The 11,586-nt window shown below is 47.2% G+C and overlaps 6 protein-coding genes across 6 annotated transcripts, besides 1 other annotated feature; 4 read left to right on the top strand and 2 right to left on the bottom strand.

The window, feature by feature from the left end:
- Window positions 1-202: 202 nt before the first annotated feature.
- FPSE_07070 (uncharacterized protein) lies at window positions 203-682 on the top strand (the record flags this gene model as incomplete). The annotated part of the gene is made up of 1 exon (XM_009260188.1): window positions 203-682. The coding sequence occupies one exon, from the start codon at window positions 203-205 to the stop codon at window positions 680-682; it is 480 nt and encodes a 159-aa protein (XP_009258463.1).
- A 239-nt stretch (window positions 683-921) lies between these two features.
- FPSE_07069 (uncharacterized protein) lies at window positions 922-2,378 on the top strand (the record flags this gene model as incomplete). The annotated part of the gene is made up of 9 exons (XM_009260187.1): window positions 922-1,017; window positions 1,066-1,100; window positions 1,153-1,290; window positions 1,341-1,407; window positions 1,467-1,494; window positions 1,545-1,557; window positions 1,611-2,037; window positions 2,089-2,173; window positions 2,230-2,378. 9 exons carry the CDS (start codon window positions 922-924, stop codon window positions 2,376-2,378), a joined length of 1,038 nt encoding a protein of 345 aa, XP_009258462.1.
- A 936-nt stretch (window positions 2,379-3,314) lies between these two features.
- On the top strand, window positions 3,315-4,354 carry FPSE_07068 (uncharacterized protein; the record flags this gene model as incomplete). Its single annotated transcript, XM_009260186.1, has 3 exons — window positions 3,315-3,399; window positions 3,452-3,631; window positions 3,690-4,354. 3 exons carry the CDS (start codon window positions 3,315-3,317, stop codon window positions 4,352-4,354), a joined length of 930 nt encoding a protein of 309 aa, XP_009258461.1.
- Window positions 4,355-5,448: 1,094 nt separating this feature from the next.
- Window positions 5,449-6,996, top strand: FPSE_07067 (uncharacterized protein; the record flags this gene model as incomplete). Its single annotated transcript, XM_009260185.1, has 1 exon — window positions 5,449-6,996. The coding sequence occupies one exon, from the start codon at window positions 5,449-5,451 to the stop codon at window positions 6,994-6,996; it is 1,548 nt and encodes a 515-aa protein (XP_009258460.1).
- A 408-nt stretch (window positions 6,997-7,404) lies between these two features.
- On the bottom strand, window positions 7,405-8,769 carry FPSE_07066 (uncharacterized protein; the record flags this gene model as incomplete). Its single annotated transcript, XM_009260184.1, has 1 exon — window positions 7,405-8,769. The coding sequence occupies one exon, from the start codon at window positions 8,767-8,769 to the stop codon at window positions 7,405-7,407; it is 1,365 nt and encodes a 454-aa protein (XP_009258459.1).
- Window positions 8,770-8,866: 97 nt separating this feature from the next.
- Window positions 8,867-8,888: a repeat region.
- An 811-nt stretch (window positions 8,889-9,699) lies between these two features.
- Window positions 9,700-11,392, bottom strand: FPSE_07065 (uncharacterized protein; the record flags this gene model as incomplete). The annotated part of the gene is made up of 2 exons (XM_009260183.1): window positions 9,700-11,225; window positions 11,275-11,392. 2 exons carry the CDS (start codon window positions 11,390-11,392, stop codon window positions 9,700-9,702), a joined length of 1,644 nt encoding a protein of 547 aa, XP_009258458.1.
- Between the last annotated feature and the right edge of the window lie 194 nt (window positions 11,393-11,586).

Below are 11,586 nucleotides of genomic sequence, written 5' to 3'. Positions count from 1 at the left end.
AGCCTAAAGAGTATAGTCTAAGTAGCATAAGCTTATGCTTCTAGCGGCCAATTTTTCTGATACCCTGAGGCCATTCCACGGCGCGCTTAAGGAGACAAAGTACTGGGCGAACAGACGCCATATATTTCTTTCTTACCATCATAGAACAAGACGCGTAATAATTCACTATTGACAGACATCTTTCCATAATCACAAAAACAACATGTCAAACGCAAGCAAGGCAAAGCGCTTAATGGACACCATCACAGAAGCACATCGCATGTCCTACAGAATAGGTCGCGGCGAACAAGGCGTCTTGACATTCGAACCATACAAATCACACATCCTTCCACTATGGCGTTTCCGCACAGTCCCAATCGCAAAAAAGAGTGCCGAAGACCTTTGGAAAAAGTTTAACGAGTTCAAAGACCAGCGCGACTTTGTTGGCATGGACATGACGCGCAAGTTTATCCAGATGGGCATGACGCGTGCGAAACGATACGCAAACCACGCGGGCGGGCGCAAGTATGCAAAAGGGACAAACAAAGAGCTACCAAAGAGTGAGGAACATCCTGACAAAAAAGAAAAAGAAAGGGCGAGTCTCATCTTTCGAGGGTATTGGGAACGGTGCAAGGAAGACGAGGAGTATCAGGATCTCAAGACCGAGTTTTTGAAACAACAGAAAGAACGGGAAAAGTCATAATCCTCGTTTGATATCGCCAAGCATCTGGTTCTCAAGTGTTCACGAACCACTGTTGGTTATGCCCGCGCCTCAAACATGCAGCTTTATCCGCAACCAACAGGCTACGGTTCCCTGCAATCTCACGTGAAGTGGTCTGATAGATAAAACAACTCATTTATCACGCACATCCCCTCTCTCATCTACTCTTTTCCTCCATTCGTAGACACTGTTCAACTCTTCAGTCTGCAACTATAATCAAGATGACGGAAGTCAGCAACATTTCTGATCCGCCTACCAAGGTGCCAGCGGAGACGCCATCACCTCCAAACGAGTTGGATGCTGGTGGCCACTCAGATGTACGGCCTACAAATTCATAGCCTGTATTCAAGCTAATTATCTCATAGGCTGATGACGCTGATTCATCCTTTCAGTCGGATGCGTAGGTGTCACTGCTGCTGTAACTACTGCTAATTTAACTAATCACTGCGCAGACCAAGTTCAACAGCATCAGTATCTGAGAGCATTCTTGAATATCGCCGAATTCATGGACGGACATATCATAGCGAAAAATACAGTAGTGAACAGGTGTTTCCCAACGATGAACAGCAGATGGAATGTGTTGATCTATCGTATGCATAGCACCATTCTAGCAACATGTCATTGACACTGACACCTATAGTCACCACTACCTTTTGCTTCTACTGGACAGCAAACTATTTCTAGCTCCAATCAAAGACAATGTTCAGGTAAGACCGAGGAAACGGTACACTAGAGGTAATATCTTGCTGATGATTATGATCAACAGAACGTCCTCGACGTTGGAACTGGAAGTGGTAAGTCTGTTGCTCCAAAATCTATCTTGAACGTGACTAACAGTGAAAAGGTATCTGGGCGATGTATTTTACCTCCACTACAACATTGAAGACCAATACTGACCCGTGATTTATAGGGACTTTGGTGATCAATTCCCAAGTGCCGAGGTAATCGGCACCGATCTTTCACCCTGTCAGCCCCAATGGGTTCCTCCCAACGTCCGCTTCGAAATAGAAGACGCCAGCCAAACTTGGACCTGGAAAGACAACCACTTTGACTTTGTCCACATTCGCTATCTGTTTGGTGCACTCACGGACTGGAACCATGTCTTTGAACAGGCCTACCGTTGTTGCGCACCAGGAGGCTGGGTCGAGTCTGTCGAGGCCGACCTACGTTTTTGCAGTGATGATGGCACTTTAGATCTAGAGCCTGTCTGGGCGACGACGACCAAGTTATTGGAAGAGGGAGGGAAAGTCATTGGACGACAGTTCTTTGTTAGTGAGCAGCAGAAACAAGGGATCGAAAACGCTGGCTTTGAAGAAGTCAAGGTTGTGGACTACAAGGTAAGCATGATATTATTCTTACAGAACGTATTGCTTAATCAACCGATGTAGGTTCCGATTGGGGGATGGCCCAAGGACCCAGCCCTGGCTGAAGTCGGCCGCTTTATGCTGCAGACACTGTTAAACGACCCAGAAGGTGAGAAGTCCTGGCCCCTGCAGTGTAACGTTCGCGAAGCTAAAACTTTATATCAGGATACTCGTTTGTGCTATGGAATCATGTCCTCAAGTGGCCTGAGGATGAGTACCAGATATTCCTCATGCAGGTGCGCAAGGCTTTGCGGAACCGCAAAGTTCACAGTTACATCAAAGTCCGATATGTTTACGGCCGCAAGCCTCAGTAGAGTCTAGGGTCTGGAGATGGATGTTATAATCAAGATTAGTAGCCCAACCTGTCAATCAGTTGCATGATACCTTTAATTTTTTATTGATTGGTTGCTTTTATATCGGAATAGCGGAATTAACCCCTGCTCGGGTTGTAAGCCACAACAACTGTGAAACGTTCGTTCTGCTCAGCGCTTCCCTCCTACCAGTTGCAGTGCCATTTGTTTTCTCTCTTTTCTCTGTCAATTTCCACCTGATGCATCGATATGTCGAGTGGCAGCCTTTATCTCATCACTATTGGATGTTGTGTATCGCCAAAGACGGTGACTGTGTAGCCTGACATCGATATATTCATAGCCTGCACTACTAATAATAGACTGTCCAACGTCTTTCATCCGATAATCCCTCGAAATCTCAGCAATATCCACCCAAGTAGATTCTCATGAGGGTTGCAAGCCCGCCTTAGTGCAAAATGTGCTGTTCGTTCTCCCCTGCAGCGTACATGGAAATACCTCGACACAGCCAACGTTTCTCTTCAGGCTCCCGATATGTGTCTACTACCAAGACACACAGCGCGTCAAGGCCGAATAAAAGTCTTTTTGTTTTCAGCTCCATATTCAGCTTTTCTGAATTTTCGCATCGGTCGCATAACTTAGACCTGCTCGCCAAGACATGGACCAATACCAGAAGCTTGGTTCAGCCTCAGCGCTTACATGCCGATCGTACCTGCATGTGGCATCAGCACTTTGTCTTTAACGTAAATGTGCAGAGATGGTATTTTGGGAAGGACTCTGGTGCCGCGAGGTGATTTGGTTTAGTATATATAGATGATGTCCGGTTACCTTGTCATAACAGCCAAGCTCAAGTCCGTTCAACAGCATTCTTTTAACCAACACTCGTTCATACTGACATTCTTTCCAAAACACCACCCTCTCTTTTCTCCAGGCCTGGACATCATGTCATTCGGCGCTTTCTTCCTCAGAATAATCGGTGTCGGTGAGGCCAGGGTTGGCATGATATGGTTTATGCTGGCTATTCTCCGTAAGTTGCCTCAATCGACGTCAAACAAGGACACAACTAATACGCTTGACAGTCGGCTTCATAGCAAATATCGTCGTCCTCATCGGTTGCGCTTCACCCGACACACAATCCGTGTATCTGTTCAAAGTCGGAAGCGCCGACCTTGTCAATGCAACCGCCAATGTGACTGGCATCTCTTCAAATAAGCTCAAAACGGTTGAGCTTCCAGAATACTGGTACTGGGGACTCTCGGGTACGTCCCAACTCTCACATGTTATTACATTAGCTTGAGTTAACAGATTATTCACTAGGCGTATGTATGAACGTCAAAACTAGGTCTTTGTTTGGCGATGAAGAGAAAATCACCTGCAAACAGAGCTTCCCACCCGTCTTCACTGTTGAAGACATGATCTCCTTCGCCGTCGAAACACAACTTGGCGATAATAAAAATACCACGGTCAAAGACAAGATGATGGAGCCCTGGAAGCAAGCACTTGCAAAAATCCAAGATCGTCTTGTCGACCCGTCCCGCCCCAGGGACCTCATGAAAGCCGCAGCAGCCTTTTGTGTCCTTTCCACCATTCTCTCCCCTATCATTATGATCCTCATCGTGTTGTACTTTACCATTTTGCGCGACCATCTGAAACGTTGGATGCTTTATGCTCTCGCTTTTCTTGATGCGCTGTTGTTCACTGGCGCAGGTGTCATGATTGGCTACGCTATGCGCGAAGGTCCAAGGGGGATCATTGAGCTTGCTGGTATACCTCAGAGCGATATGTATGGTCCGGGCAATACTGCATTTACTTTGGGTGCTCTGGTCAAGTACATTGCTATTGAGCTGTTCTTGGTTCTTTTGCTTTTGGGATTGTTTCTTGTTCTTTGGATTATTTATTGCTGTTTGCTCTGTTGTGTTGATGATAGAGAGAGGGTCAAGGTCAAGGTCAAGGTCATCAACGAGTACTTCCCGCAACACTGATGTTATTAGTCGACATTTTTACGTTGCTTGGAAGGAACTGTAGTGCGGAAACATGCAAGACGTTTGATGATGGATTATGCAGGATTTAATGATGGCGTTTTTTAATAATGTTTTACTTATGGTTGATGAAGGTTGTCTGCAAATCTGGGATGGAGCTCTCTAGCTCGCGATTTATTACTAGGTGACATTCCCGTCACAGCTAGATCATGTCAATGATATAATTGAAACAAGAGACATTCTAGACTCTGTCTACAAGTAATTTGCATCTTACCATTTGTGGTACAAGGCTCGAATGAGTTCAAAAACCCTTAATATCGCTATGACAAAAGTGAAACTGCTTTAAACGTCTAGTCAGGGTGCTGAAAGTGGGTAATATCCCTCGTTCCGCCCTGACTTGGTGGTATCCTTGATCGTCTGGGGTAATGGTGGAGAAAATCCACGCCTCTCGACCATTTATTATGCGACCCAATAGCAACTTGCTCGATGCTCAACCCTTTATAGAAATGTAGACCGAGATTGGTAAAGATCTTGTCCAGATCTGGACACCAAGAGCCTCATACCGAGGATCGAAACATTTTTGGAATCGATATATGCAACCATGACTGCAGCAAAGCTTTACGAGATTTTGTCAAGATCAGCAACATATGAGATGTCATAGCGTATAGTCCGATGTAACAGCAGTTCTTTAGCCTAAAGTTAACGACTTTTGCCAGACCGTAGCCCGCCACCAGGCTGTCAAGTCTAGACTGGATGAACTACGTCGTTTCTCTCACCGGCAGTTGAAGTATTTATCTGGCGGCATATTGCCAGGTTCCCCGCATGGATCATCCGATTCAATACTGTTTTCTCCTCCAATCGGAGCAGTTGAACGAAATTAATTACTACAATGGGATGGTTATTGCCGTTCGAATCAGGAGATAGCTAGATCATATTTCGAAGGCGATGTTTCTATCAAGTCCACCAATGATGCGATTGGACGAACTCCGGAAGCAAACATTCATTGATTATATACAAGAGATGCCATCACGGTGGATCCAAACTTGGACTCAGTCTTGGACATCTTCATCATCAATTCAACCCGTCATACCTTTACCATGACGGGCTTCAAGAAGAGCGCCATCTTTGGCCTCCTCTCTTCCCTTGCGGCAGTTACCGCTCAGAAGTTCACAAACCCCGTCATCTGGGAGGATCTCCCCGACAATGAAGTCACCCGTGCTGGAGACGCCTACTACATGACCTCTTCAACCTTCCACTACTCCCCCGGTGCTCCTGTCCAGCGATCTTATGATCTTGTCAATTGGGAACATATTGGTCACTCTGTTCCTGTCCTCGACTGGTCGCCTGACTACAGTCTTGAGAATGGCAGGAGAGCCTACGTGAAGGGCATTTGGGCCTCGTCTCTGAGATACAGAGAGAGCGACAAGAAGTTTTACTTTGTCGCGTGCATCAGCGGTACTGGAAAGACGTTTGTGTACAGCGCTTCCAGCCCGATGGGACCATGGACCAAAGGCGCCACCATCAACAAGTGCTACTACGATGCTGGCTTGCACTTTGATGAGACAGATACTCCTTACGTTGCGTATGGTCGTGACGATATCCATCTCGCTCAGCTGAGCAAGGATATGAAGAATGAAGTCAAGGAACAGGTCGTGCTCAGACCTCCTCTGACTCTCGAAGGAGCGCGTCTGTACCAGCGAAATGGAAACTGGTACATCTTCTTGACTCGTCCTCCGGATGGTCAATACATCGCCAAGTCCAGCAGCGGACCTTGGGGACCGTATGACAACCGCATCATTGCTGATAGACTCAAACTCTCTGCTGTGCCTCGCGCTGGATCTCCTCACCAAGGAAGTCTTGTGCAGACGCAGAAGGGCGACTGGTACTACATGGGCTTTTCGGACATGTACCCCGGAGGAAGATGCCCTGTGCTTGCACCCGTTACCTGGAAGAGCGATGGATTCCCTCAAATCACTACTGTCAATGGTGCTTGGGGCGATTATGACTACCCTCTTCCTCGTCGCGATGTCGCCAGTCCTATTGGTACAGACAACTTCCCTGGTACCCAGCTCCGAGCAGATTGGGAATGGAACCACAACCCAGTTACCAGCGGCTTTACCGTGAACAACGGCCTGACTCTCCGAACCGTCACCGTCACCAAAGATCTGTACCAAGCTCGCAACACTCTCACCCATCGCATTCGCGGTCCCCAAGGCCAAGCTACAGTCGTGATTGACTTTTCCCAAATGGCCGATGGTGACCGCGCGGGCCTCGGTGTCCTGCGTGACCAGTCCGCCTGGATTGGTATTGAGCGCGAAGGAAGCAGCTTCAACCTCGTCATGGTCTCAGGACTCACCATGAACAAAGACTGGTCTACCAAGTCTATGGGCAATGTGGTCGCGAGAACCAACAATGTTTCTTACCGAAAGGTGTACCTTCGTGCGAATGCAGATGTTCGGCCTGGACAAGCCGGTAGTGCCAAGTTTAGTTACAGCACTGACGGAAACAGCTTCACTAGCTTCGGAAGCACGCTCACGTTGGGAACTTATTGGGAATTCTTCCCAGGTAACAGGTGGAGTGTTCACAATTTCGCGACCAAGAACCTTGGTGGTTCTGTCAAGGTTGAGAGATTTGACAACCGATAAGTGTGTGTTGGGGATTATTTGAGTTGTATATATTTTTAGCAATCTGGGTTATATAGGCCTGTAGTAAATAAGTCATTATACGACACGTCGAACCACACTTCCATTTGTAACAAAATGACGAAATTCTGCATTGACGCATGCCTGCGTAAACCGTGAGTTTATGCCACCGCTTCCTATGTACGATGGTATGCACCTTTACCTCAATTCCAACAAAGAAGGTTGAGAAGATGTCTCTGGAACTTGGACTGAAAGTATCAGCAAAGCAATAAGTGAGACAGATGAAGGGCCCAGTGTTACGATGAGTACAAAGCCTTCGATGATAATTTAGCACAAACTTGACATAAGATCGATAATTCCTACACAAAACTACCATGACTAAACAAGCAAGACACGTTACCAATTCCTGCTTTACTTAAACTGCCACCAATTGACGTTAAACAAGTAGTCTGAGCCCTCTCCAGTAAAGCGGAGGAACAAATCACTTGTACCCGTCGCTCCACTAACAGGGCAGTCAACAGTCTTCCAGGTCTGCCATCCGCCAGTCGAGGGAACCGTGCAAGTTCCAACGAGCTTACCAGTCTCACTTCCCAGCCTCAACTCAATCTTACCTCCCTTGCTGTTCGCTGATGCAACGCGAGCACTGAAGGACTGGGCACCGTTTCCAAAGGCCACACCCTTGACTTTGATGTATTTTCCGTTGTTGATGAAGCTAACGGCAAGACCACCCTCACTGCAAGCCTCGGTCTCGACGCCGTTGGTCCAAGCAATAGTTTCAGCTTCTTGACGGGTATATGGATCCAGAGATCTGACTTGTGCAGGACCGCTTGTGGACATGCGCAGCTGAGGGATCAATCCGTTGGAGTTGTACTGGAAGCTCTCAACGGCGACTGATCGTGTGTATCCACTACCGCCAGGTAGGGCACCATTGTGGTAGAAGAAATAAGACTTGTTGTTAAAGTCAATGATGGCAGGGTGGTTGGTGAAACTCTTTCCTTCCTGCGCCATGAGAACGCCGCGGTATGTCCAAGGGCCAGTGGCGGTGGGACCTGTTGAGTAGCGAATATCTTCAGAACAGCAGTTCGCTGCGTAAATCATGTAGTACATTCCGTTACGCTTGTACAGCCACGGCCCTTCCTCGTAGTTGGTTGGGCGCTGGGCGTTGTTAGGACGGGAGCCAAAGCCAGCTGTTGTAAGCTGCACCTTGTTGACACTGCCGCTGTACGATATCATGTCCTGGTTGAGCTTGACATACCAGAGGCCGGGGTTGCCCCAGTACAAGTAAGCTTGCCCATCATCGTCGATGAAGACAGTTGGGTCAATCTCGTTGTTCTCAACCAGTGGCTTGCCCAAGGCATCGCGGTAAGGTCCGAGGATGTTATCACTCACACCTACACCGATAGCCATGCGTCCGTTTTTCATAGCGACAGGAACGTAGTAGTAGAACTTGCCGTTGCGTGAAGCAACTTGGCCAGCCCAGGCTCTGTCATTCGCCCAGCTGAAGGTGGTGAGGCCCATGGGAGATGGGTGGTGTTGCCAGTTGACCATGTCGTTTGACGAGAACAGGCGCCAATCCTTCATGTTGAAGTTTGTGGAGCCATCCTCATCGTGACTTGTGAAAAGATAGACACGACCATTGTGCACGATGGGGGCAGGGTCGGCAGTGTAGACGGTCTGCACAATGGGGTTGTCTGCGTTGACGACACTAGAGGTAGACAATAGGGTACTGAGAAACAGAAGGCCTTTGGTGATGGCCCAAGAGTTGGCTTTGACCATGGTGAAGAATACGTCCACTGACTCGGAATAGTGGTAGGGAGTATTTGTCAAAGTGAGGGCAAGGCTGACTTGGAACAATCCTTGTGGGAGATATGACTATAATATTATAAATTATATTTCCATAATAAGATTTCAAGCAGCGGAGCTGGGACTAATGTGTCTCGATGAGTAAATGACGATTGGTACACGGTAACTGCAGCACAATGGCAGAGTTGTATCCTTGTAAACTCTCGCATTCGTCTTCTGACCTATAAAGTCAAACCTAGGCTATGGAATATGGGATCCTATTTGAGCGCTTCTCCAACTACCTTTTAATTTCCCCATTAGTCGCGGATTCATTTGTGGAAATGCCGGATAAATCTAACTTGCGATGTAACGCGCTATACGAAGGTGCGGACATGACGATCATGTAACTCAATAATATGCCATCCTGCTGTTCGTCAATCTATCCAATAGATGTTTGTACTTTCATGCGGGGTATTAAGCATGTTTCCGCTCCAATGGAGGTGAAAGCTTTTCATGAAGGCAACTTCAGCTGCTTGGCCTTTGTTGATCAGCTACATCATTCTAATGGATATACATTCTCTTGCCACTCGTTTACAGGAAACAAGCTAGTGAATAGGGCTGTTGGTTGCAAGCACGATGTATCCACGTCTTCGCTCTGGGCTCGGGCCCTCACCCTCCGATGTTACTGTAAACGTAGTAGAGAGGCTGAGCCGCATACGCCCTACCATCGGTAGTAAAACATGAGTTCTTGTCACATTACAGCTCGAAGAAATGTCCGGACTAAAATGACAGGCCTGCAATGACATCGTAAGTCAGCCATTAACGGGGCACTGACACTGTAATACCCAATCTGGGTACTTCACTAGATCAAATAGGCAAACTCAAATACTAAGATATCATTCTTTTGCGCCTTCCTTTTCTAGTCTATGTATGATGATTTTCTGCATCTCCAGCTACAGCCGCAATGAGCGCAGCACCCGTACCTGATCCATCCTTAGTGAGCTCTATCTTTATCCTCCTCTCATTTGCGTTCCCAATCTCGGCGACATCGCGTAGTGCACTGCGCATCAACTCTTCAAACTCGGCGTGATACTCAAACAGAGAACCATCGACAGCGATATTGATGTCCTCATCTACCAGTATCGTGGATTCGATGACCTCTTCGGAGCCATAAGGTGACTTGACAACTGGGATGCTGGTGTCGTCTTCAGGTCGCATACAGCCAAATATGCTTCTGATAAATTTGGCCAGTGACGATATCGTGCTACCTTTTTGTTGTTTAACGGACTTTTGAGCAATCTCTTGTGTTTGTGCTGTCGTGGTTGTCTTCGGAGTTGTGCTTCTTGACTGTAGTCTTCCGGATTGAATGATGATTGCCGCGAGACCTGCGCCGACCAGGCGAGCAGATCGTGTGATGATGGCTTTTGCAAGAGTTTGAATCCTTCGCATCTCTTCTATAGTGGCGTCCTTTACAGCCAAGGTTGCTTTCATATAGTTCAAGGTCCCTTCCGTGTCTTCCGGTGCGAAAGCTGTGATCTTGGTGAGAAACGATGTTTCAATACCCGTGAAACGATGTATGGGGCTATCCTCTGCAAATGTGATGCTCAGACTTCCACCCACAACCAATTCCAGTATGATCAAACGTAGCAATTCTCCGAGATACATGCCAGAGACCATCTTCTCCAGCAATCCGCACCCAGGATCAGAAGAGTTCTCGTCGATCAGCTTGTCAAATCGAGTCTGAGGAAGAACCTTTAGATCATCGTCCCAGGAGCCCCATTCAGTGTTGATGACCATAACGCCGCCATTGTGTTTCTCTGTCCTGTTTTCGTCGGTTCCCAGTCTCTGGATATTCGTTATGTCCTCAACATAGGCAGCGTTAGTTCCCGTGCCCAGAATAATAGCTGCCAGAGCAGAACTCGATTTTTCAGCTGTGTATGCTTTAGTCAGGAGTGTGCCGACTGCATCATTTGCCAAGACGCAAACTCGTACTGGCAACCCTGTTTCATCAATCGCTTCTTGTAGCAAAGAGCAAGGGTCTTGGTCTATGGCGCTTGGGATGTCCCATCCTTTATCCCAGTGAACAAGCGTACCCCGAGATATTGACGTTTGTTCGCAAGTAAAGCTGAATGTGAATCCGAGGTTGAAGATTCCCTGAGAAGATCCTTCCCTGCTACCCTGCGACTCATATTCTTCTAGAAACTCTTTTATCTTGGATGCGATAAACTGAAATAAAGGTTTATGGCTATCGTTCACACGTAGCTCGGCAGGTACAATGTGTTTTCTTTGAAACACATCAAAGGATGAGTCTCCATGTAGCTCAACAGCACAAACTCTACAGTTAGTACCTCCCAGGTCAACAGCAAGTACCAACCCTTTTTCACGCCCTGTTGGTATCTCTGTGACAAAAGAAGGTATCTGATAAGAATGCTTGGCTTTCAAACCATGTTCTGATAGGTCTGGTCAGTAAGATACGTAGATAGGAAGGAAGATACATACTCATCTGTTGGACGAAATAGTTGGTAATTTCTTGGGCCTTTTCTTTGTCAACGTCGAATTCTTTGACAATCGATTCAACCCCTGCCAAATGGCCGTTTCCAACGCCATTTTCCAACATGGCTAACTTGGACAGAACAGCAAATACCGATGCGATCTCACATGAAAGATGAACTTTGAGTGCAAACGGCACCGGGAGTACAATTGCCAGAAGACTAATACCAATGTCGCCAAAGTTGCCGGGGCCATGTCAAACGAGACTTACCAAAAGAGAGTAGTATCTCATCACACGAGACTATCCGGCAAAGTCCGGTC

This window comes from Fusarium pseudograminearum, chromosome 4 (assembly GCF_000303195.2).
Source record: "Fusarium pseudograminearum CS3096 chromosome 4, whole genome shotgun sequence".
In the NCBI taxonomy this organism is placed as follows: Eukaryota; Fungi; Ascomycota; class Sordariomycetes; order Hypocreales; family Nectriaceae; genus Fusarium; species Fusarium pseudograminearum.
Note: the sequence above shows the minus strand (reverse complement) of the source record. Positions and strands in the feature narration are given on the sequence as shown.